The 27530-nt window shown below is 40.6% G+C and overlaps 1 protein-coding gene across 1 annotated transcript; it reads left to right on the top strand.

The window, feature by feature from the left end:
- Window positions 1–1630: 1630 nt before the first annotated feature.
- Window positions 1631–20635, top strand: BNIP3 (BCL2 interacting protein 3). Its single transcript, XM_034775804.1, has 6 exons — window positions 1631–2067; window positions 8375–8552; window positions 9775–9859; window positions 15432–15538; window positions 15641–15790; window positions 18218–20635. Exons 1-6 carry the CDS (start codon window positions 2022–2024, stop codon window positions 18267–18269), a joined length of 618 nt encoding a protein of 205 aa, XP_034631695.1. The 5' UTR covers window positions 1631–2021; the 3' UTR covers window positions 18270–20635.
- The last annotated feature ends 6895 nt before the right edge of the window (window positions 20636–27530 follow it).

The following is a 27530-nucleotide window of genomic DNA, read 5'->3' on the forward strand; positions in this document are numbered from 1 at the left end:
TGTTAGAATACGAAAACCTGGACTTTTACGCAAAGGGGACCATAAATTCACAGCTCCTCTTAAAATCAGAGAAGAAGGGACCTTACACCTATCGACTTTCTGATGGGCAGGCATGGAATGCTTCTTATCCTTGCACCTGCCTATGCACCAAGAGGAGATTATGCCAACACCCAGTCTGCATTGGATGACTTCACTGTAGAACCAAGATAACAAGACATTGCACTGGAACCAGGGCTTGAGAGACGGCCTGTCAGACTCAGACGACCACCTGCCTGGACTAAAGACTATGTTATGTAGTATCTACAGTGTTTTCAGTGTAATATTCCTGCCAACAGTATAGTGTCTTGTTTCATATTTGTTCCTGTGGTTAGAGCAACAATGTTTATTTTAATTTGGAAAGTTTCTTAAGAGAGGAGGGAATGTGGTGTTTAGATGCTGCATGTGATTATTAGAACTGGGAGCACTGGCTGTTGGGAGTCTGAAAGGACAGGAAACAGGAAGGAGGGGGGAGGAGTTGAGGAGGCTGGGAGAGTTACAGAGTGTGCAGCTACAGCTTGGAAAAGAGACTTCCACTGTAAATAAAGTTCTGTTGAAGTTGTTAATACTTTGCTTGGTGGATATAACACCTCCAGACCCTGCGCCCCCAGCCGGGCGCTTCCCCTCCCGGGCTCTGGCTGTGCTGGGGAAGCACCCGCCCAGGGGCGCAGGGTCTGGAGATCTGGGGGCTGCCTGGAAAACTGTGAAGCCGGTAGTGCTGGGGCAGCTCGGCTCTTCAGCTGCACAAAGCTGAGGTGTCTGGGGGGAGCAGCAGCAGCCGCCGCAGGGGATTCTGCCTGCAGCTCACAGCCTGCCAAAGGTAAGCAGGGGACTGGGTGGGGGGGGAGAGTATTTTCCCGGACATGTTCGGCTTTTTGGCAATTCCCCCCGGATGGGGATTTGAGTATCAGAAAGCCGGACATGTCAGGGAAAAACTGGATGTATGGTAACCCTATGTAATGATCAGTGGATCAGGGAAGTGTCCAGTGCGGAGAGAGCACCCCGAAGTGGGGACACCCTAGCCCCAGTCCTAAGTGACGACAAGGGTGGGGGTCAAGCTCCCAGGAATCCTGGGCCCAGCCTAGTTGGGGTTAGGAGGACTCTGCCAGACAGGAGAGTGGAAGGGGAGTCCTCGAGGGCAGGGAGGCCTCTGGGTAAAGGGAGTGGGAGCGAGGACTCAGATCCTTTCGCTAGCCCACTTCACCGGGGTAGTGTATAAGCCAGGAAAGTTCCCTACAGTAGTGGGACCATTCTCCTGCTTACACATAGCAAGTGGAGGAATGAATAAGTGATCCAGACATTAGTGCTAGAACATGAAGTCATGCATGTATGCATAGAAATCAGTGCACATTAGTGTGCTAGGAACCGAGCATTTTGACCGTCCCCATTTCCCATCCAATCTGAAATGAGGCCAGCTACACTAAAGTGTCCAATGCAAAGTCAAACTAGTCATTGTTTGCCATCTTTTTAGCCAATCAGGAGCGGAGGCAAGGGGGGGGGCGGGGTTTAAACTCTGTAATGTGCCAAAGGATCGTGCTACATAACTGCTTCGTAACAGCGTTCCCCCGGATTGCAATGAAAGATCGGGCGCCACTAGGACCCAGAGGAGAGTAACTGCTCGAATCAAGCAATACTTGCAGCTGCTGTTGCTTGCTCGTGGCATCCAGGTTTTGTGTTTGTTCCCAGCAGCTCCCGAGCTCGCCGGGCTGCCAGTGCACCAGCCAGCGTTACCGGAGCAAAGGGGGAGAAATGTAATGCCAACCAATCAGGGTGGCCCGTTCCCTCGAGACGTCATAATCACAAACAAACCCCAGAACCTGCAGCAGCGGCAATAACAATAACAGACTGTGTCAGCTGCTGGTCAGTCGGCGGTGCGTACGTGGCCGCAGTCAGCAGCAGCTGCTCCCGCCAGAGCGTCGGGAGAGAGCAGGCAGCGAGGGCAGGCTGAAAATAGAAACGCTCCTGCCTAGAAGAAACCAGAGACAATGTCGCAGGGCGAGGGACTCAGCCTACAAGAGGAGAATCTGCATGGTAAGAGCCAGCCCTTCCCCCCTTTACTAGCAGTGCCTGGGCCCCCTAGTTTGCAGGCCTTGCTAGGGAAAGCCCCATCAGCCTGCTCGCACCTAAGGACTTGCTGCCCAGAACGAGGACTGGTTTAGACTCAGGTTCCCTTTGTTTCGCATGTGACGTCTTCCCAAGCCAAGGTCTGCTGTTACGCTCAATAATAATCCTGCAGTAAACATGACAAGCAAGGGGGAAATGTCAGCACTTGCAAATAGGTTGTGATCAGTACTGCATGCGCAGGGAATATACAGGGCTGTCCTTAACTCCACAAAGGAGTGTGTGATTGTGTGCTGACTTAAAGAAGAACAGGAGTACTTGTGGCACCTTAGAGACTAACTAACTAAGGTGCCACACGTACTCCTGTTCTTCTTTTTGCGGATACAGACTAACACGGCTGCTACTCTGTGCTGACTTACTGTATCTTGCCTAGATACAGGGTTAATGTGAACAATTTAAAAAACACAGTCAGTGGGGGAATCTCGTTACATGCACCGCCTTCCCCCCCCCCCCACTTCCCCTGCAGTGAGGTTGCCATTAGCAGCAATCCAGTTATGGTAACATGTCAAGTACAGTTATGACTGCATGGATGGCTAGCTGTGTGTTTAAGAAAGAAAAACACCTTCTTGCCAGCTCCCTGATACAATTCATATTCCTTAGATTGAGAATCCATGGGACAGGTAAGGTGGCTTTGAGTCTATTTGGAAGTACCTAACCCACGGATTTTTTTTTACTGGAAATAAATAATAATGATCCATCATTTAACATTTTTTAAGTTCAAATTTACTTATTCTAGTTTTGACATCTCCACCCCTTGCAACAAACTATAATACTTCGACTGAATATACATTTGTTTCAAAATACATGGTAGCATGGAAATGGAACAAAGTGAGTGAGGGTTATAATAGATATGCATGTTTTACTGAACGTGAAAAAGGAAGTGAAATCAGAGCATGTATTTGCCATACTTAAAAAATATGGAAATCAGTTGACAGAAAATTTGAAATAAATCCTCCCTTATTCACCTCAAATTGGAGAAAGTGAGTATTTCCTGTATATGTGGGAGTTTTAGAAATAAAGATAAAAGAAATCTAGCTTACATTCCCACTCTTCTCTGGAATTTCCCTTTGTGCCAATGTGACAGACAGAGCAATTTGGTTTTCTTGATTGCCCAGGGTATACATGCCAGTTTAGGAGTGTCGCATGTAGCAAAACCACAAGAGAGTGTTTCATAACTCTCAGGGCCTTGGAAAGTTTTGTTGTTGTTGTTGTGTTTTTTTTGTTTTGTTTTCTAAAGAGACTCCGGTGGTCTTATTTCTCTATCACTGATACATGCAGATAGAACACACATTGCATAAAGGGACTTTGCCTGGTATCTCTCTTATCCTTTCTGTGGTTGGAAAGGTAATGATGTTAAACACTATATGCAAACATTTATATGGGTGCCAAATCTGGAATGGGACACTAAGACAAGTTTGCCTGATAAACTCATGCTTACATCTGGGATATAAATAACAGGTTTTCTTGGGAAATAAGGTTCCATTTTATGTATCGTGAGTTGTAATTTTATAGCAGTTCTGGCAGGAGATTCTCAGAAAGCTCATGAAGAGAGAGAGCTGTTTCTCCACCAGGGAAGTCAAGGCTGGCTCAATGTCTCTGTGACAATAAAGATGAAAGAAATTCTGAATAGCATGAAAGAATGAAACACATTCAAAAAGCACTGAAATCTCAATCACACAGCCTCACCGCCAAGGATAGAGTCTCAAGAGACATGTGCTCCCTGGTAAAGTATAGAATGTGTTATCTGCAAACCAAAAAGTACTGAATCAGAGTTAAGAGATTGTGCATTCAAATGTGCTCTAGTGTTATCGCACATCTTCCTTGTATATATGTTATGTTGGAAGTGCAAAGGAATTTGGTGGGGAGTAAGATTGTGATTGAGCATTAAGGCATGTGAAAGACAGTTGTTTTAAATGGGGTTTTCACGGATATATTTGTGATATACAGAGAGACTTCTACTCTGTACAAATTGAATTTTGCCTGCTCTCTGAGCAATTTGTCATTTCGGACATCAGAATTTTGTGCAAATGTTCTGTGGCACTGACTAATTTTGAAAGTACTGTATTGTACTAAAGATACTCACAAATCCAATAATATCCCACCAGTTACTCCATCCATGCCTTTTCTCATGCTGGTCCCTATTTTTGCATAATCCTGCCTGGTTCCAGTGCACCAGTTAACCTTATTTTTTTCCTTCAGATCCCTCCCCATGACTCCTTCCATTCAGGTTGCCTTCCAGCCCCACCCCCTTATCTGTTTGTTCCTGTTCTTTATAAAAAACATAAGCCTTCAGTATCTAATCACTATTTCAACAGCTGATTTATAGTAATCTAGCTATACCCCCACTCACCAGAATATACAATATTAAAAAAAAAACCCACAATGTATATGTAACATGTGTTTAGCTCATGATCTTTTAAAGTCAATCTTGTCTTCTCCATATTCTCTCATACACTGCTGTGTTATGTCTGCATTATGTGTTAAGTCAGAGACTGTCTTTAGTTTGCTGTGTGAAGCAGTTTTGAATGTCTGTGGAACTGTATAAATAGGAAATGATCATTAATAATGGGTTTGAGAACTGGGATTTTGACAATTTTTACACTATTACTAGCACTAGCCATTATCAGAGGTTCTCTCTGTACAGCACATACAAATCAGGTCCAGATCTCTTGCATCATATGAGAACACAGTTTGAGCCTTTTCGAAGAGTAAAAGATAGAACTGTGATTTAACTCAGTTGCAATTGGGGGCTCCTGACACTTGCATCTGTAGTGTAGATGGGCCCTTAAAGGCTGCAGAAATAAAACAGCTCTTAGGTGCAGCATAGCATGCTAATAGAGCAAACAGAGTATTACTTGTAATTTCCACTTGTTTAAGATGGCCTAATATAACCATTTACTCTAATCAGATATTATTGTGAATTCTAATTATTGCAGGAATACAGAATATTTTAAAATCTAAAATCAGTCATGAGAGCACTTAATTATCACTGTTTATCTTGACTTTAATTTGAATGAGTATTCTGACATTGCTAGAACTTAGAGAATGAGTAGCCATTTGCAATCAGAGATAAAATGCTGAGTAATTACTGTGATTAAAAGAAATAAGGTTACCTGTTCAGACATTAACCTAGCATTAAGATAACATTTTTCAAATTCAGAGCACTTTAAACATTATTTAAATAATCAAAAATAATAATTCTATACAAAGATCATGTCCAGATTCACAATAGTAAAGCATGTTAAATTATTTTGGTACAAAGCTGACAGCATGTAAGGTAGTAATCAGTACACTGCATGTATGTACAAAAGCTACCTCTATATTTCTAGTGTGGTTTCGACAAGAGTTTTTTGATTCATATGTTTCTGGCATGCTAGCAAAAATCAAATATTTGGCTTATAATTATTTAAAAGTCAACTTATGGTACTTTCACCAACAGGATTGCAGTATGCAAGTAGTCTGTACTGTATGACAGTTGGCTGAGTTATGTGATATCACCAGCGCACCATCCAGTGACAAGCTAATTTTTTTCCTGTAAAGGTGTATACAACAGATAGGCATAGTTTCAATTTCATTTCTTTCATATCCTACACCTAGTAAATGGAGGAGCAAAAGGCGAGCGAGGGCTGGAAAGAGGCATTTGGAGCAAGGCAGGGCAGGATAGGAGCCAGATGGTAGGCTCAAAACTGCTGAAGGTGCAAAAGCCAGGGCCACAGTCAGGCCACATCTACTTAAACATCCACACTGATGACTCTTCTGAGCCTGTTCAGGATTTCCTCCACAACAGAAGGATGAAGAAAAGTTTTATATAGACAATCAGACAGATGAAAAGGTAGGAAGGCAACCGGTGGTGGTGAAGTAAAGTGTTTTTCCCCAACTTTGTTATCCCAAGTTATTTTCATGCAAAGGATTATATGAAGTTCAAATCTTAGAGGAATGTTATTAAATTGTCCATTTAGTCAACACAGATTGGCTTGATTGGATTCCTGTTCTTATCTCTTGAACATTCTGTCCACTCAGAGCATAGCCAGCAAGAATCCTCTCTGTCCTGTCGCTCTGATGACGTTTCACACCTCACAAATCTCTGTATTGGCTCCATTCTTTCTGCATTCTATTAAAGCTGCTGCTTTATTTGTATTTCATTTCTTTGTGTATGCCATGCTCTGTACACTCTGCTCAAGCCTCTCTCCTGTTCCTTTTCCTAGTCCTGATTTATTGGCTTCTTTTAAATCTCTTGTAAGAATGGTCCCTCCAGTTAATACATGCCAGTACCCTCCCCTTTCCACATTCTCTCATTAAAAGTCGCACCTATTATCTTCACCAAAATGCAAATACGGTCATCTTTTACCTAATTGTACTATGCCTAGAATGCCTTTAGGTCAGTGGTTCTCAAGCTTTTTTTTCCGCGGACCACTTGAAAATTGCCGAGGGTCTTGGTGGACCACTTAATAATCTTTCCAAATGTTGTTTGTACCGTTAGCCAACTATTGTAAAGCGCTTTAGATAAAAGTGCTATATAAAAAAAACCTTAATAAACTTTTTTTTGTTCTACAAATAAAAGCACACAATTCATATTTTAATATCAGTAGTCTTACCTTTCTAATGCAGTGGAGGTGCCCTCTCTCTCCCGCTGCAGCAGCCCCCGAGCTGGGACTGGGAAGGATGGCCGTCTCGCCGCAGCCCTGGAGCTGGGGAAAGTTGCTTCTTTCTCTGGTAGCTGCACATCCCAAATTTCCCCACCCCCCTCTTCTCACCCCACTGCCCCCTCCCACCTATCCTCTATTCCCCCCAAGGCCACCACCTAACCTTGTATGTGTGTTTTCTCCAGTGTCCAGGCACCTAATTAGTGGAGTCATGCCTGCGCAGCTCCACTAATTAGGGGGGGTGGCCCTTTATTCTCTTGTGTGCGGCCACCCAGGTGAGCACCTTAGAGGGAACTATCCACAAACCACCTGAATGGAGTTTGCAGGGACCAGTTTGAGAACCTCTGCTTTAGATTATAAACTGTTCAGGGTAGGGACAGTATTATGTCAATATTTACTATTGGAAAGCTTTGTGTACATCATTTTATATAAATAAGCTCCATTGATGTGTGTATATATATGTAATTATTTAAGTGTTATCCACTTAGCTGATTTTATAAATAAAGAACCAATTCTAGGTCCTTTGAAATACCGGTGGTGCTTTTAACATAGAAGTTAGTTGTTACTGAATACATTTTGATAAGACAAATAAACATGTCACTGTCAGCTGAGCTTACATATATTTTAGGTAGCACTAGCTGATCTAGCAATTGCCAAACATCCTATATTGCCCAACAGTGATGCTTTAAAATGTGCTTAACGAAGAAGTTAAACAACAAGCACTGTTTTTATGGAGTGATGATCCTACAACATTGAATAAATTAACAGTGAGAACGCTGGCAGAGGAAGTCAATCCTTGAGATTCGAATCCATATTTTTCAACTGCATTGAGCCATGAAGATGGATACAGTGGCCTATCCCACTGAATTAAAATGAAAGCTTCTGTAACTGAGTATGGATACAGACACTTTGTACTTTCATGTTTTTCCTGTGAATCAGAACTGCATGACATATTAGCTTTCTAAGAAAAGCATCTAAGCATTTTGATAGCCATTCTTCCCCAGTTCATTAGCTGCAATAGGTATCGAGCCAGTACTTTCTGGTACATTTTACATCACACTGAAAAGTCACCCGTGGTGGAGGTCTGACATTCAAGCTCTTGCAGCTCCTTTTACACAGAGCTGCTTGTCCACAAGTGTGCAGTTGCTATGAAACAAACTATATTACACAAATGTTGGGGGTGGGGAGAGGGCTGATCTAAACCCCATTAAACTCAATTCAGAGACTCCTATTGACTTTAATGGGCTTTAGATCGGGCCCTTAACAGACAAGAAAGTGGCATAAAAAGAACAAACAATATGAACAGTATCAGTATATTTACCCTGGGGGAAGAAAGTCTTCAGACAACTATTTTGGAAGTAATTGAAAGGGTTACAACTTTACCCCTTTGAAAGGCTTGTTAGAATAGTGTTTTACCAGCAATAACCCGTGCGTACCAGGTGTAGTTATGTTGTAGAAAGCAGGTTATCAGACCCAACTTGAAAATGTTAGGTGGGTGGTTAGTCTGTTTTTCAACTTTCAATATTTGTCTTTGTGGCTTTTTCCTGTTTTGTTTTTAAAATTATGCCAAGCAGGTTCCTGGGTGGAACTGCACTTCAGCAGCAATGGCAATGGTAACCCCATCCAGCCAACAAGCCAAGAGCAAGTACCAAACTCTATTTCTATTCACAATGGTGACATGGAGAAAATACTACTAGATGCCCAGCATGAATCCGGAAGAAGCAGTTCAAGAGAGAGCTCACGCTGTGATAGGTAGCTATAAATACATTATTACAAACACAGAAGTGCTTACAATAGTGCAATTTTCCTGGTGTGTGTGTATATATGTGTGTGTGTGTATATATATGTGTGTGTGTGTACACATGTGTGTGTGTACACACACACACACATATACACACACACAATCAATGTGTGTGTGATTATTTATATAAACACATTTATATCTGTATATAAATTTACAACATTTTTTTTAATACATAGCTAAAAATAGGAACACTTTCTGAAACAGCCCATCCTGAAACCATAAAGAAATTATAAGGGAAAAAGCCATGGAAAATTTTAATCACACATTGTAAATGGGTCTTCTCAAAGTTTTTGACATGCTGTGACTTTGCAGGGGAAGTGTATCAGCATCAGCTGCACTTTGCACAGATACACTGCTAAATCACTGGCAACATTCCTGCTCTAATAAAAGAAAATCTGATGTTTTCACAACCTGGGCTTGCACATGGTGGCTGCCATCCTAAGACTGTACGATCAGTCTGTGCGGAAACAATGCTAATGCCATTCTTAGGGTGTAAGGTGTTACTTTATTAGCTTTATGGAACAGTAATAAAAAAGGGATGATAAAAACAAAATGTGTGCTTGTGACCTTAGGTAATTGCTAAAATGATATTTTAGCTTATATCCAATTTACGGACAATAGAGCTTTCTAATAGCAGCATTAAAAACAATTTCCATAAGGGGCAGCTCTTGTAAATTGACTGATTTCATTGGGGCTGTGACAATTTACACCAGTGGAGGATCTGAACTATAAAGTTTAATTTGATTAAAGGAACTGGAAGGCTTGTGGAATGGGCAAGGGGATGGGGGAGCTCCCATTTCTAGGTGGCTGGTTTGAATACAGGCCAAAAAGCCATTATCATCTATCTGCTGTTCTTCAGTGATATTTATGAACTAAGTTGTGGGGACAAGTCCAGTAACCCTGTAGACAGATGTCCACATCTGCAAAAGGTTATACCATGCATTAAACTGGTTTCCTTCTTGGCAGATGTAGTCAAATGAGCATGGAGGATGGGTTATGCTGCAACCCTAGAGGTAATTCCATTAGGTCGGGGATGCAGTGGAGGAGCCTGTGCTCTTGCTGCCCATGCTCCAACAAAGTTTGCAAACAAACTTTTAGTTCCCTGTATAGAGAATATCAGCATAAAGAATTTAATGAGACTTTTCCCTCCTTTTGCTTCTGTTTACAAAGCCCTCCTCGTTCCCAGACACCTCAGGACATTAACAGAGCTTCTGAAGTGGAGACTCAAAGCAGTGGAGAAAAGAATAGCTCGCAGGTAAAAGCGACATCACCCCTCCTTTGAGAACGTGTTTGTGACTATCACAGTTCCAAGACCAGCCTAAGAAAACATACATCGAAAAGATGAGACTGATCCTGCAAAGATTAAACAACTGAGTAACTTTAATCCTGAGAGTAAAAGAGATTTCTCTCTGGAGTCAAGCTACTTGTTTAAGGGTATGCCTACGCATAAAACACCCACAGCTGGCTAGTATCGGCTAACTCGCAGCAATTTTATAGCTCAGCATTCTGAGCCAGCTGACCCGGGCCAGCTGCAGGTGTTTTATTGCAGTGTATTACCCTAAGTATTACCCTAAGTCTTTGCAGGATCGGGCCCCATTGTATGGACAGTTCTAAGCCACTGAGTTGCATAGTCACTTTTTTTGAAAACATATGAGCTGAGACTTTCAAAGGGCCCTAAGGGAGTCAGGTGCTCGATTATATTTTAATGGCCGTTTAGTGCCTGACTCCTTTAGGCCTCTTTGAAAATCCCATACATATAGGTCAAAATGCTCATAGTCTGAATTTACAGTAGTGATTAGGAAGGATGGTTCAGTAAATAGGCTACTTGGGACTCAGGAGACCTGGGTTTGATTCCCAGCACAGCCACCTACATCATTTGTGACCTTGCCCAAGGTCATACAATTTACTCGTGGTCTCTATTGCCATCTGTAAAATGGGTAATACTGTCCTACCTCACAGGAGTTTTAGGAGAATAAAGGCCATTAAAGATTGTGAGGTACTCAGATATTACAATAATAGGGTCTGTAGATATACAAATATTATTGATATTCACTAATGTCAAAGATCTGCAAGGCCAAAATTTCCTCCTCCTGACATGACTGTCACCCCTTTGCATTGCTCAGGCTTACACCAGCAGGTGTTTGTTGGGAATCATTAAGAAAGGGATAGAGAAGACAAAAAATATATTGCCCCTATATAAATCCATGGTATGCCTACATCTTGAATACTGGATGCAGATGTGATCGCCCCATCTCAAAAAAGATACATTGGAATTGGAAAAGGTTCAAAAAAGGGCAACAAAAATGGTTAGGGGTATGGAACAGCTTCCATATGAGCAGAGATTAATAAGACTGGGACTTTTCAGCTTGGAAAAGAGACGACTAAGGAGGGATAAGGAGGAGAAAGTAAATAAGGAAGTGTTATTTACTCCTTCTCATAACATAAGAGCTAGGGGTCATCAAATGAAAATAATAAGCAGCAGGTTTAAAACAAGCAAAAGGAAGTATTTCTTCACACAGCGCCCAGTCAGCCTGTGGAACTTCTTGCCAGAAGATGTTGTGAAGGCCAAAAAAATAACTAGATAAATCCATGAAGGATAGGTCCATCAATGGCTATTAGCCAGGATGGACAGAGAGAGTATCCCTAGCCTCTGTTTTCCAGAAGCTGTGAATGGGTGACAGGGGATGGATCACTTGATGATAACCTGTTCTCTTCATTCCCTCGGGGTACCTGACATTGGCCACTGTCAGAAGCCAGGATACTGGGCTAGATGGACCTTTGGTCTGACCCAGTACAGCCATTCTTCTGTTCGTATGTTATGTTGTTGGTTTTATTTTTAAATAATAATGTGCTGCAATGAGCACATCATGAATTTAAAAGTAGTAACTTCAGACCTAACAAAACCTTCCTTTTGTCTGTTAGAAATTATAGCTTCAAAGGTAAATTTTAAAAGCAATGATCTGGCATTTAGCCATATGATCCCTATTCACCTTAATAACTGGGATTGAGCAGGTATATTTCTACATGTTACTTAAAATATTAAGGGTAAATTATCTGTATGTTAAATATATTAAAACATTTTTATACATTACTTTTTAAATACTTGTGAAGACTGCTGGCAACCAATACAGCTGGTTAATCAGGATTTAAAAAAAAGGATATTTACTGGAAGCGGAGTCACATTTTATCTACTGTGTATTGTCACATTGCTGAAACAAGGCTAGAAGCACAGGTCCACACAACCCTCTTATTAGATACTTGCTATTAAGCTTTTATTTTTTCCATCTAAAAACTCTTTTGTAGATTAACTGAATTACTTATCACATTTTAACATACAAAAGAACCTCAGAAAAGGATGAGCTGCCTATCCAGAGCATGCTTTAACCCAAATAATCACGTGTCTGGATGCAGCGAGAGCGTCATCCTGAGTATTTACATATGCATGACTCGTAACCTGCATGACATAACAGCTTTCACCATGACAGTGTAAATATACACATATCACTGAGAAGAAGGTTGGCCTTGTGATAAAGGACTCAGGAGATCTGGGGTCATTTTCCATTTCTGCCAGATTTCCTGTGTGACCTTGGGCAATTCACTCTTCCTGTGCCTCAGATTTCCATCTGTAAAGTGAGGGCTTTGTCTATACTTACCGGAGGATCGGATTCTGCGGCAATCAATGCATCAGCAGTCGATTTAGTGGGTCCTGCTAAATCGACCGCCGATCACTCTCCCATCGACTCCTGTACTCCACCTGATCGAGAAGAGTAAGGGGAGTCAACGGGAGACGCTCTCCCGTCGACGTTGCGTAGTGTGGACCTCGCGGTAAGTAAATCTAAGCTACATCAATTTGAGTTACGCTATTCATGTAACTCAAATTGCATAGCTTAGATGGACTTTTCCTTTTAGTGTAGACAAGGCCAAAGATACTACTATTCCATTTCTCTTGTCCTCCGTCAGATTGTAATGTCTTTAGGGGTGGAGCTGTTCATACAACACTTAGCACAGCGGGGCTATGATTTCAATTGAGACCTCTAATAACTACCATAGTACAAAGGATAAACAACAACATATACTAAATTATTTGAGAATACCAGCATAACAATTCCTCATGCCCTCACATGCTATATTTCCTCTAAATCTGAAAAAGAATGCCACTGTAATTGCCTTTAACAAATAGAAAAGTAATGTGCATTTCCTCTATCCTTTCTCTCCTTTTACTCCACCTCAGTAAATCAAGGATCGAATGCATTGATCTCTATCTTCTGAGGTGGTCTCTAAAGCCACTACCCTCTCCTCATTTAAGTCTTTTCCAAAGACCCACTTTCTCTACAGCTCTTACAAGAAACTACCGGACTAAATTATCAATGTAGGTAATATTCATTCATATTCTCTCTCTCACACATACATACATATACACACACACACACCCCTCTACCCCCATATAACGCTGACCTTGGGAGCCAAAAAATCTTACCGCATTATAGGTGAAACCACATTATATCGAACTTGCTTTGATCCGCTGGAGTGCGCAGTCCCCCCCCACCCCGGAGCACTGCTTTACCGCGTTATATTTGAATTCGTGTTATATCAGGTCGCATTATATTGGGGTAGAGGTGTATATATGAGTGAACTGTTGATATATATTACACACAAAAGCAAACCTTTATTAAAAAGAAAAGTATGAGATTGCAAACTCAAGCACTCAGAAGTTATGATATGCCAGAATTGAAGTTCTGTATGACCTTAATTTGCTTCCCTGTGTGTACACATTATCATAGTCTTAACTTGTATGATCACATACTCTTTTTTTCCCCCCAGGACCCCTGCCTCATTTAGTGCACACTTAATGAGCAGCTATTCAATATTTTGTTTTCTCCTCATTGTTCAACATGTGGCCCCAGGCCTTATTTACTGTATATTATTCAAATGCTGCTCTGAAGACAAAACTATTAATTTCCCCATGGGCTTTTCTATAGTGCTCATCACTGTAGTACCTGAACTCTTCACAAACATTAATGAATTTATTTTCACAACACCCTTTTGAGGTGAGGGTGTAGTATTATCCCCATTTCACAGATGGGAAATTGAGGCAGAGAGAGAGTAAGGTCAAAAGTGTCCACAAATTTTGGTGTCCAGTTTGAGATGCCTAGGACCTTATTTTTTCAAGAATTTAGCATTACATAGTTCATTTTATGTTCAAAGCACAGCTCCCATTGACTTCAGTTGCAGCTGTGAATGCTCACTTCTGCAAATCAGATGCAAGGGTCTCAAGTTAGGCACTGAGAAAACAAGGAACATAGGGATATAGGACTGGCAGGGACCTCCTGGGTCATCAAGTCCAGTTACCTGCTATCACAGGCAACCCTGTATTGTATAATCATGCTCAGAAATTTAAACTGCATCTTAAAACTATTTTAAACAATTAGTGACCATGTGTGAAAAGTTTGGTTTAAGGTGATTTGCCCAGTATTACATAGGCATTCTGAAGCAGATGCAGAAATAGAATCCAGTTCCCCAGGTCACCATTCAACTACCTTAACCATGAAACCATCCTTCCTTTTTCGTGCAGTCCCCTGCCTCATTTACTACATACCTTCCAACTTCTGCAACATATGAGGCAGGGATCCTACAGACAATAGCCACCTTCTCTATTCAGCCCTGATTAATCTTCAAAGCAAGTCCACCCTATGCACTGAATGAAGTGGGGATCCTATGGAAAAATTTGTATGGGACATGTAATTAAAAGGCTGTATCATAATGCATGTGCACAAGGGGACCAAATTAAGATTTCAGAGGCAACCTTTAAGTTTTATGTTTCTGAGCACTCAAAAGTTAGGAAGTAAACAGGTATTTCCTAACTTTTGAGTGCTTGATTTTGTAACCTTAATAAAGTGGTGGTGTTTTTTAACATAGTGGTGTGGGTGTTTGTGTGTGGCTTCTTACGTTTTTAAAAAAGCGCACTGAAAACACAAGCCTTCCATTATGTGGCATCATATTGAAACCCACATGGGTCATCAACAGGCTTGGAACCTTTAGATCCAGCTCGCAGCTTTCTGCCAGTTGAGCTAAGGGAGTAACTGATAGCAGGTTGTCATCCTCTATATGGAATATCACTAGAGGAGGATGAGAGATTTTGCCCAGGGTTTCAGTTATTTGCTGACAGCTGTGGAATGGTGAGACTGAGAATCTTGGGTTCCCTCTGGAGCGGAGTGTACTCTGGTGCTCATGGACACTTCTGCTGTTCCCCCCAAGTCTGACACCTTCTAAACCATCTACCTCCAACCAGTCTGTCTCTGTCATAGTCCTGTCTCTTCCGCATCCCTGGCTCCTCATCTCAGTTCCAGTCTCTGTTCCTCAGGTTTCTCAATGCCCATTTTCACAGGGATGGCAAAAGCCACATCCCTGATACAGAAAGCATGGAGACAGGAGAGCTTTTCACATTGTTTGTCATGGGCAAAACAACACATTTATTCCCTAGCGCTGTTCTTAGAAGTGATTGAACCATTTTGGCTGAAATTTAAAAAAATAAAATAATAATAAAATAAAAAAAGCAGCCTGAGGTAAACACCCTGCATAGAGGGAAGACGTTGAATACTGGGTTGCGGGAACATGTGGATACTGCAAGTGAACTTGAGAATTAGCATGGGGGACAGATGAGAGGGCTGCATTGTGGCAGTACAACCCAAAAGGGCCTTACGTTGGGCAAAGTCAGAGAGAGTGTCAAGTTCTGTAAGTCAGTCCAGTTTCTATAAGAATGGTGGTGGTGGTTGTTTGTGTAGTGATAACCGTCCAGTGCACTGTTTGATGAAGACTCTTTGTTTTAGTCTGAAGAAGATTTTCTTGAAAGAAGAAAAGAAATAGAAAGGCTCTTGCAGAAAAATTCAGACTGGATATGGGATTGGTCCAGTAGGCCTGAGAACATCCCACCAAAGTGAGTGTCCTCAGCATGCTGCAGTCCTCCTGCTGGCGCTTTTATTTTTATGGGTGGTAAATGTGTATTTGCTAACATGTTTGTTTTCCTCTCCTAAACTAGGGAATTTCTCTTTAAACACCCTAAGCGTACTGCCTCTCTCAGCATGAGAAACACAAGCATGATGAAGAAAGGGGGCATATTCTCAGCAGAATTTTTAAAGGTTTTTCTTCCATCTCTGCTTCTCTCTCATTTGCTTGCCATAGGGCTAGGGTAAGTTCTTTATTTAAAAAAAAAAAAAAAAGTCTTTCTACTGTAGCTTTCTCCCATCTATTATCTGAATAGTGTCATTCCAACCTGTAGTTATTCCTATGCCTACAATTTAAATGGTACAACTATTTTGCCACACTGACCAGTTATTCACTAACTAGTATCCACTACTTTGAAGCTATTTTACCACAGAAGCAAAGCAAAACATGGCCAGACCTGACTAGTAATCTTGTTTTGCAAGTATCCTACCTGTTGCTTGTGGCATTGCTGCATGGGTCAATTTTCCTCAGTGTTTTTCTCACTACTTGAGGATTTACCTAGAAAATCTGTCAAGAGCTGAAGTTAGGAATTATACATACAGACATACTATTCAGTTCTGTTAAAAGAAGAACAGGAGTACTTGTGGCACCTTAGAGACTAACAAATTTATTAGAGCATAAGCTTTCGTGGACTACAGCCCACTACTTCGGATGCATATAGAATGGAACATATATTGAGGAGATATATATATACACACATACAGAGAGCATATATATACACACATACAGTGCTCTCTGTATGTGTGTATATATATCTCCTCAATATATGTTCCATTCTATATGCATCCGAAGTAGTGGGCTGTAGTCCACGAAAGCTTATGCTCTAATAAATTTGTTAGTCTCTAAGGTGCCACAAGTACTCCTGTTCTTCTTTTTGCGGATACAGACTAACACGGCTGTTACTCTGAAATATTCAGTTCTGTTGTGATGAGTGGATTTTAACTTTAAAAGGGGAAAAAGTCAGTGGGTTTTATTCTGCATATTTCTGAAACATGAGCATCTATAAAAACAATGGGAGGGGTATTTTTCAAATTAGCATTGGGCCAGATCAAACTGACCTTCAATTGCACCTGTAGGAAAGGGACGTGGGGAAGAGATCAATCCCTCAACTCTATCCATTCAGAGGCTGGGGTTTCCCCTACGTGTAGAGGGTGCTTCAGAGCCCATCCCTAAACCCAGAAGATCCCCAGGTATCCCCACAGATGTTAGGGAATCTGTGGGAGGCCAGGCCCATCCACATCAAGGCCCCATTGAGGTTTACTAGGGACTTCCCACAACCCTAGAGGAATGAGCTTTGTGGAAAGGATAAAGAATTCTGGATGGTCATATTTTTTCCTAGGAATCTCTGAGATTAAAGGGGGATGATCTGCTTCCCCCACCACCCCCACTCTTCCTTTCTCCCTGATCTTCCCAGTCCTCTGCCCTCTCACCTGTGTAGATCCTGGACCTCTGAAGAGGCCTCTGGGAGTTCCAGGGGGGCAGGGGAAGGTTTGCCATATGTTGCAGAGCCACTGTATTATAAACAAACAAGGTGAAGCTTGCTCATTCCACAGGGCAGCATGACTTGTTGTGGTCTCATACCGGCATAAATCAGCAGTAGATCCAAGGGGTTCTACCATTGTAAAACTATTGAACAGGAGATAAGAATCAGGCTTAATAACTTGCCAGTGCTTTTTACAATTATGTCATAGGCTTGTTTTCAGTGTTCCTTCCCTGATGGAGAGTCACTTATTTTCTCTCTGTTCACACACCCAATCCAATTGGTTTGGGTCAGACTGCAGATAAGGGAGAACTATCTGAAAGGCACACACTCCTAGGTGTGTGAGGGCACAGATTAACTATCTGCATATACAAATCCCAGACCCCAACCACCTAATAAAATAAGTGATTTTAAACAAATCAATCTTTACTTTCCCCAAAAAAATCTTAAATATATGTTTAAACTCACTTACAATAAGTCTACAAAGTTGATTATATAAATAGAAATAAAACAAAAAACTGTTCAAGATTTTATAGAAACACACTGAAGTTTTCCTTTGAAGTACAAACAAGAATACTGTTACATTATATGTACTTCATTAATGACTCTCCAGAATTTCTCTGACCTTGCAACATTCTAGCTGACTTATGGATACAGTAGCACAAGATCACAACTTGTAACACCTTCAGGAAGTGCTACCTTTAAATGTGGTCACAATGGTTAATTTTCATAGTGGTCATTTCTTTCATCTGAGAAAAGCAAACAAATACAGGAAAACATAGAACAATAGTGAAATCATACTAAGGTGAAAAATAAGGAATAAACAAATAAAAGTGATTGATAAACACTAAGTCAAGTAACTGAGTGGGTGTGTAACAGCTCAGCTAACACTGAGCACATTATTTTGCTTCTTAATCTGGTGTGAATTATGGGGCAAGAGTACACACAAAATCGCGAACAACTGAAAGCAGGTGTTTATAACAAACTCTTTTGCAATCTTAACTATAGCAGGTGCTGCGACTACTTTTATAAATTACATACTAGTAATCTGATGAGGGAAAAAGCATTCCTTACATGCTGTACATTCTTTTTAAAACGAAATGCTTATTCACATTTATTCTCTTCCCCAAGGGTTTATATCGGAAGACGTCTGACAACCACAACTACAACCAGCACCTTTTAAAGGGAGAATAAAATTCGGTCAGGCTCAAAGCAATGAGAATATCCATCTGGGAATACAAATGGTGAATGGCAGGAACTTCTGAGCTTGTGATAGCTACATGTCCTTGCTGTTTGTTCTGTAAATGTGTTCCTACTTTAGGAGTAGATGGGGGACAAGAAATACTAAAGCCAAGCTATCATGAATAATTTTTTAGATCAATTTATAAAGCATGTTTCAGATTGATTAATATCTGCTGTAATGCTTGGTAGCATTAAAAAACCCTCAGTGTTAAAAAATAAACTCTTTGCTTTCATGTACTGGTTGTGATGCAGCTAGGAATTAATCTAAACCATTATTTCTTTATATTTCTGAAAAAGTGAATATTGTCATTATTGATTGAAATGTGGCCTTATAAATGCTAGTAGAGAAACCTGTGACTTGATTTGAGGTGACTCAACATTTTAAGATTTTGATTAGCAATTTTGCATGGGGGTGACACGAAATCTTAAGACCCTTTCTAGATGCTCAGCTCATACATACAGCGTAGCTTCAGTGGAACTGTGCTGATTTACAGCAGCTCAGAATTTGGTCTACAAGAGCCTCAATTCAAATTTGGACTTCAGTGCCTAACAAATTATTTCCTTTTGCCGTGCTCTTTGTTTGTCGGTTAATTAAACTTCCTCTTCTTTTATATTCTTGCAAAATATAGCTTTAAAACTAAGTATTTTTTGAATTGACGATTAAAAAAAAAAGTACATTTCCATCCTAAATTGGCCTACTTATTTCCCTTATAAATCTGAAGGAACAGCATAACTTGCTTATTTATGTATACTAATGGAACTCATTTTGATTCAGGAATTTTCATCTTACTGTAATAAGGAAAAAGGGTTTTTTTTGTTTGTTTTTGTTTTTTTCCAAATTCATAGGAGGTCTTCCGTATTTTTTAATAAAACTTGTGGATTCACAGTTGTTTCCCCTTTTTAAAAAAATGTTTAAAACCAATTTCTGAAAGCTGTTTAAATGGTAAGTGCTCTCTTTTGGAACATTTCACTGGTTTTCATACCTAATTCATCTGTCTTATCACAAATAGCAAAGAAAGGTTTACTTAAAATGATTTCATGATTCATCCTTAGATATGAGTAACTCTGAACTATTAACTGATTAAAAGAAATTCTCAAGTAGAAACAATTGAAAGGCACGGTCTTTCATTTCACACACACACATTTGACTTTTGCTTTGTGATAACATCATTGTTTAAAAATAAATTTGCTTTGAGCATTGATTTTCTCCTTATCATTTGGCAAACATAGACTTTTATCTTTTGTTCTTGGAATGGAACTGAAATTAACATGGCTGTTTACAGCAGCTCCATGACTGTACACAGTGGGCCCCTGTGAAACCTCACTATGTTTATGTCCCATCACCAACAATGTCATCACAGTTGTGGGGATAGTTTGCTGCTGCAAAGGCAGGAAGTGGCACTCATCACCTAGCCCCTGATCTTGCAGATTGTTACACATGTTTATCTTACACCTGAGTAGTCCTTTGGGGATCAGTGAGATTCTACATGTGTATGAACTTAAGTATGTGCAGGATCAAGACCTGTTTTGTACTGTATTTATTTGTTTTTTAAATTTTTCAACTGTGGATTTCTAGGATTTCTTTATTTTCTGAATAATCTTTCCCATCAAACTGTAAGCATTTGAAAATAGATTCCGTTTGAAGCCTAAAAAACACAATTTTACTCTATATAGCCCCAGATGAGCTTTGTGTCGTCTGACGACTGCACCCATGCAGAGTTCATTCCATGATTGGGAGCCAGAGTCATGAGGAGTTATAACTGATGTTTTTTATTCAACATCTTTCTCCCAGGCAAATATTATAGACCATTATTTCGATGTTTGAGTGGTTGTCAGATCAAGTATAACAGAAAAAAATACATTTTAGTGTAAAGACTTAACACCAATTATTTTTTGTAATTTTTAAAAACAGAAGTGAGCACCAATAGGGTTTGTTTTAATTTTTAGTAGTAAATATCAAATAAGTCTATATTCTTTAAATTGCAGGCGTGGCTTTTTTCCCCTATAATCCGTGTGTGCACGTATGTATTACATTTTTATGTAACAAGCTTGTAGAACTGCCCTTTTTCAATTGTGTTAGATTGATATTTCTTGTTAAAAATGTAGTGCATTGGAAGTTCCTTGTTTTTAAATATATTCTGATATAATTAGAGCAATATTTTTAAGAAACTTAATAGAAGCTGTGAAATGCATTTTAGAGAGACTTCCTGGTACTATTGAAGTAATACTTAGTTAACATTACCATAGTAGATTGTGACATATCACTTGTAAGAAAAATACTAACCATTAATAAAGGAAGGAAATATGTTTTGCTTCATTTTCTTATATTAACAACAGAAGTAAAGAAACCTAACACAGGGAAAGAGTTACCAGTGTGGTTTCCTGCTTGTGGGAAGGATGCTGGGGAATGTAGCTCTGTGGACACCGACTTAGAGCTGATTAAGTGTGGTTTAAAACCTTTTTAGCCCAAGTGTGTCACCCTGTTGAGTCCAAGCTATAGAGCTTCAAGACTGCATAAGAATCTGTGCCACAATGCTGTTTGCATATCACAAGTCTCTAAAACTTATTCAGCTACATTGACTGCACTACCATTTTCTTTTCTATTGTTCCATTTCCAGTATAACTTTTCTCAAAACAATTTGAGTTGCAAATACCTCTCATTTAGATCATCCCTTATGACAGGATTAATATCTTTGCTCCTAACTGAATCCTTATACATAGGTGACAAATAATAAGTTAACAAACAGTAGCTTTTTCATCAGTCTAAATAAAAATCACTTTTCAAGCAAGTATCACTAGGTGCCTGCAATGTAAATTACATATGCTTTCTCAGTGGTTGTGAAAGGTGCCAGATATATTTGTGTGTATCATATATTATTGTTTTGCACTAGCCCCAGTATCCTCCATATTATGATCAGGACCCTATTGTGCTAGGCTCTATAAAGGCTTACAGTATTGGGCCCTGATGTAGAGTGGAGCTCCTGCTGGGTGCATCAGAGTTTCACTGATTGCAGTGGGGGCTCCCAGCAGATGCAAGGGTCCAATCTTTACAGAGCTGCTTATAGGACTGGGGCCTAAACTGAAGCATGATGCTACAAATGTGCATTCCCAAACACTGCAAGCAAGAGGTAACAGATCACCTAATTACATTGGCCAGCTATCTGCAAAACTTGATGGTTCCAAATCAACATTAGGAGCGTTTTGATTTTATATACCTAATATCAGCTATTCCCAACATCACTGAACTTAGGCATTTGAGTTAAATAAATGTACAGTGCGACAGCTAACAGACAGTTGCAAGGAAAACACGTTTGTCAATGGTTCAACACTTCTCCCCCTTCAATGAAAGATGGAGCATGCTCTCAATCTAGATCAGTGCCACCATCCTCCCCCAAAAGGTCCAGCAAAACAGAGGAGGAGAGACTTGACATTCCTTATGATTGGAAGGCTCTCTCTACATGCAAACTGAACGGAAAGAACTAAAGGCATGAATTAAAACCAATTGTCATTTTGGTTCTAGCTTGTGTGCAGACGAGCCCTAAGTCAAAAATAAAGCAGAACTTTTCAATTTCAAAAAGAAATACAAAGCGTATAAACTCATCTTCTCCCTCTTCAAGTCATCTTGAAAGGTAGGGTTCAATCCCTGAAGAGCAGTACAGAATAGTAGTCAGTCAATCCATTCTGATACTTTCAGAAAGAACAAGTGATTCAAAGGCAGCAATTTAGCTTTCAGGTTCCATTTCTCAGATAAACTTGACACATCCTGACAGTGCTGTGCATGGGTAATATAACTGGGAAAATTCAAACTCCAGCATGGCTCCTGTTCTAGCACAAAAATAAAGGTGACTGATTCTCATGGGAGTTGCAGGTACTCAACACCTGCCTTCTTTCTGCACCAGCTCAGAGCCCGATTTACTTCAATGTGAATCCATCCACATGGAGCATTTTGCAGAGTTGGGGCCTACCTTGGCTGAGATCTAGTACAATGTAGAATATTTTTCTCGAAGAAAAAAGTCATGGAAACGCCATTGATTGCAGCTTTTCAAACTACATTGAGCAAAGCATGAGAATACACTCTGGAACAAATCCTGTGCCAGCAGAGGAGTAGGGTATAAATAATTTCCATCTCTAATATTAATAGAAAGTTGTACTCTATATGTGCCAAGACTAGTGGGTTCATTAAAATAAAATCAAGTGTCACCACAGAGAAGAGGTCCAAATATATCTAGCTAATAAGCCAACAGAAAAAAAAATAAACTGCATAATTAAACTTAAATATATTTGTATTTGTAGCTAATCCAGGAGACTAGGCCACCAATTCAACCATCTTTGGCAAGGAGTAAAAACCATGATAATAAAGTATTCAAAATAATTGGAGATCCTTATATTACTTATTACTTTTAAGTATCAAATGAGAGATGCTACTACTTCTGTTTTCCCCCAGTTCCAGGATCCTCACTCAGTAAACTTGTATTCACTGTTCTGACATGCTATACAAATCATGAAAAGTATTCTGAAGAAAAAACACTTTACTCATTTTACAAAAAGTGACCTTGGAGGTCATTTTAAAAGACATCTTACAGGCAACTTCTAGTGTTATAGACAAGTGATTGTAGGACCAGGATTTCAGGCTCACCCCAGACTCTCAATTTGTAGTCGTATCAGAGCGTTAAGTTTGCCAGCTGCATAAAGAGCACCCCATAGCCTTCTGAAGTCTGCACCACAGCCATTCTGCTAGATAAAAATCCTTAGCTGGCAGAAGATCAGAGATTGTAGTGAGGTCATTCATACTGCACCTGAAATATGTTGTATTAATGAAAAATGAAGATCAAGTTGACCAAGTAAAGAGTCACTAGACTACACAGAAAAAAAAAAAAAAAGTTAACCCTCTGACCTTTTCACACGGTTGAAAAAAAGGGAAAATTGATGGATAACTGTAACCATATTATCACAGCAGTATTAATCTAGCACTATTATTACTATACCGAGCATTTAACAATATTATATGGTATATACTGTATGTTACTGTATAAAGTACTAGACTAGCTCTATCTTGTGGTCAAATTATTAATTGCTTTTCATATATGCAGTTCCTACATGGATTTCCTACTTCAACTACCAGATCATTTATACAAGCCTAGAGAGTTCAGAATATACTACAAATATACAAGTATAACTAGTGGACAGCTAGTGTATATACTATGGGTATAGAACTCATTACATCCTGGGAATTAAAAAATAAACAAAAAGCAAATGGTTACTTACTTTACAGTAACGTATGGTGCACTAAGTTAGGAGCAATAAATCATCACAAGTCATAGCCAGGATCTGACCCGAACAGACCCCAGAGACTTCTCATCCAGGCAAAGATTATAGCTCTAGTTGATAAACCCACTTGCTTTTCACCCAATTGGTTTTCCTTATCAAGTACAGGACAAATTTTTGGTTTGAATGGCTACAGTTGAGTCTTAAAATTTCTGTGCAGTGTATCCTTTATCTTATTTTCTATAGGGTCTTTTGGAAGGAAGTCCTCTGCTGAAGTTGTGACTTGTGTCTTTCACTGGTGGGTAGCTGCTTTACCCACATTGGGTTGCTGTTTACAGGAGGGAGATAGCACACTGCTCATCCTGGTCTGGGGACCCATTCAGCCAAGAAAGGGTATGGTACAAATACCTTGACTGTGAGGCCATACCTACGTGATGGCCCCAGGAGCCTGGAAGGATGCCTGTCTGCTCCCCCAGGATCCTAGAACACCCGTAAGTACTGTAGGGGACACCTCTCTGGGCTTTACCCATTAAAAACAGGATTCATGAAAGGAGGAAGGGATTTTTCACTTACCTCCCTTAAGTGATGCTGCAGCCGTGTGAGGAATGGAGTCCTCACCTGTCTCTGTTCTGGTCACAGACTGCCTGAAGTGCTAACAATGCTTAAGTGTGGAGCCATCCTGTGGAGAGGGGGAAGGGCAAAGAGAGACTCCCCCTTCCCACCGGTCAGACTCAGAGCCCCTTTCCCTGGCAAAGTGAGGGGCCACAGACTGAAAACCAGACCAGTATATCCCATTACACTGCAGTCTATGACAGAGCTTCACAGGAATGACAGGCTTCTCTGCAGGCCCAGATATGCTGCAGGTGAAGGAAAGGTAGTGAGCCTGTCCTTGAACACTGTGATAGCCTCTTTGAAGAGAAAAGCCCCAGCAAAGAGACTCTCAAGGGAGAAGAAGGGGTTTAAACCAATTTAACAATGCTCATTAACAATATGAGCTATGGACCTTTGCAAGGGGGTGCTTGCTTGACTTTGCAAGACTTACCCAGGAGCCAGCTGTGGAGGATTCCCCTCTCCATGGGAATCCTCTGTTCTTGGTTAACTCTCCAATGGGAGTCAGCTTCAGGTGGAGTTGAGGCCTATGCACCTATCCAGCTCAAATCCCCATTCCCTGGCACAGTGAGGGTGGATGGCTTGTGAACAGGACACAGCTCGGCTTCTGATGCTCCTGAAAAGCTGCCTACAGCACCTCTTGGACTTAGCTCAAGGCTTCTAAAGCTTCCTTTCTGCAGTGGTGGAAGTCAAAGGGAGCCCACTCAATAGGTGCAGTACCAGAGAAGCCAGATGGTTAGAGCATCAATATTCTGGTAATTCCTAACCTCAGGAGAGAGAGAGAGAGAGAGAGAGAGAGAGAGAGAGAGAGAGAGAAGTTATCAGCTGAGATAAATTAATATTCCATGAAAATGAATAAAAAATTAAGTTATAAAATAAAAACAAACAGTCTGGAAAAACTGAACTCCTAACTTCTTCCACTGCTGGACACAGAAAATCTGGTGATTTGAGCTGAGTCCTGGAACCTCCAGCAATGCTGGACCACATCCAAATTCCACAGGTGGGAGGTATTCCTTATTAGTGATGGATGAGGAGAGAAGCTAGGCAACAGAAAATTGACATTTTCACTTTTCACACTTTTATAGAAATGCTAAGAGGAAGTTAAGAAATGACATGGTCTACTAGAGAAAAAGTTAAGCACATCTCATACAGTTTGAATTATGGATATCTTCATGGAGAAGCACAGAAAAGCTGCATAATTGCATCATGTATAATTTGTATTTAAATAGGTTATTTAAATTAAGCCATGAAATTAAATATTTCAGAATTCCACAGTCAATACCATGAATATACTTTTTAGCACGAGCGTCTTAATCCTCTCTTCATACTATATTTTATCAATCTAGCTTTAAGGATTCCTAGATGACTTCAGCACACTGTAATTTCACATTTTGCAAGTTATATAAAAATGTGATATTTGTCTCTCTCTCTCTGTCTGCCCTAGCAATAGAAAGTACCAATACTACCAATCAGTCTAAGATATGACTCTTTACTCAATATCACCTATCTGAAAATGTATCTATTTTTAGAAGTTTAAAATGCACACTGCATGAGCACGACCTTTATGTTTCAAGGACTCATACTCTCTGCATCTTCAACCAAGTGAAGCATTCCCTGTTATATACATTACTTAGACTTACGGGAGAAAGATACAAAAGCAAATTCATTGATTTTAATTCTCAAGCTTACTCTCGTGCTCAGCTCCATAGGTTTTCCATTGATTTTTTTTCCACCATTAACTTATCTACCAACTCTTCGGCTTGAAGCTGGATTCTCTCCATGTAGTGATTAAAAATGGTTGTGACTCAACCCAACTCCTCCTCTCTGTCCTTTTTATTCTTCCAACCACACTCCCAAACTGAAGACTATGGTCTATTTTTTTTAAAGGGTCTAAAGATTTTAGTTGTCTCAGTTTTTAGGTGACCAACTTGAGACCCCTTCAAGGGGGCTGCTTTTCATTCAGTGCTGAACAGCAGCTTTCTGAAAATCAGGCCCTCGATTTAAGCATACAAAATCACTTGAAAATTTAAGCACTGCATACACATTCTTGAGCCACACAATAAATATCTGTTCATACAGTGCTTTCTGCAGTCCAGCATCTCCCACAATTCTGAATGTTTGGAACTGCTCTCCCCTCTTGTTAAGTCAAGGAGTCAGGTCAGCATTTTGGCGCTACACAGTCCAGCCATGCCCCCTCTGCTCCTACTTGCTGCCAGTTTCTCTACCACTGCAGCAGCAGACAGTGGCAGGTTTTTTTGCTGCCACCCTTCCTCCTATTTTACCTTTTCCCCCTTTTTGTGGGCTTTTCAAATGGTGAGTTTTTCCCAGCTCCACCCAAGCCTTCTGTCCCAAACTGCGGTAGATCCTGGGTCTGCGAGTTGGACAGGCATATGGAGTCCCCTATCCACTGAGGCAGCCATGACTCCAAGAGGGGAAGAATAGACCAGAAACACCAGTGCAGAGTAGAGAGAAGCTCCAAAAGTGAGGAGAACCCTGACCAATGAACTCAGGGGGCAACTTCCAGGGGACAGCTGCATAACAAAGAAGGGAGGCTTATGGGGCCACAAGTCCCCCCGCTCATGTCAAAGTAGGTCCATAGCACCCTGGAGAAGCAGGGCTTCAAATCAGCCAACCAGGAGGGCTCTGAAAATGAGTTTCTCCCCTCCCAGACGGAATGGGACCCAGTGGGAAGATTCTGAGGCAGCTGTCTCGAGAGGGCTGCAGGCTGTAAGGAAGGCAAGCTGCAACAGAACTCACCAAAATTGCAGCAGAAATTCTATGTTCCTAAAGCAATAAAGGTTAAAAAAAATCTAAAAGGGTCAAAAAGGGAAAGAAAAAGCATAAAAATCCAGGAGATATGAGTTCTCTGACGACGACTCCTTCTGTGAGGAAGGTGAGCTGTCTGGCTCTCAAACTTGAGCAGGCTCCTGCGAGTAAACCTCAGAGTAAATTTCTCTTCTCAAAATCCTCCTGAGGCTGTCATACCCCCTTCACTCCTCCTTCGAGGAAGTGATTAGGGATAAATGGAACAAGACTGATAATGGGAAGTATATTAACAAGAGCAATCTCAGGCTCTACAACATCCAAGAACTAAGGACTCTATTGCTGATAACGAAGGAGGAGTTCTTCCCCCTAAGGAACCCATGGATTGAAAGATGGAAACCACTCAAGAAGGGATTTAAAGCCTCCTCCACCACCCTCTCGGCATCCCTTGTAGCTACCTGCATTGCAGGAGCATCTCCTTCCTGACTGGAAGATCTCAAAGCTCTTAAAGACAGAGATCACCCTGACTTTAGCTCCACTTTAAAGGAAGTCTCCATAGCAACAG

Source organism: Trachemys scripta, chromosome 7, assembly GCF_013100865.1.
Source record: "Trachemys scripta elegans isolate TJP31775 chromosome 7, CAS_Tse_1.0, whole genome shotgun sequence".
Taxonomy (NCBI): domain Eukaryota; kingdom Metazoa; phylum Chordata; order Testudines; family Emydidae; genus Trachemys; species Trachemys scripta.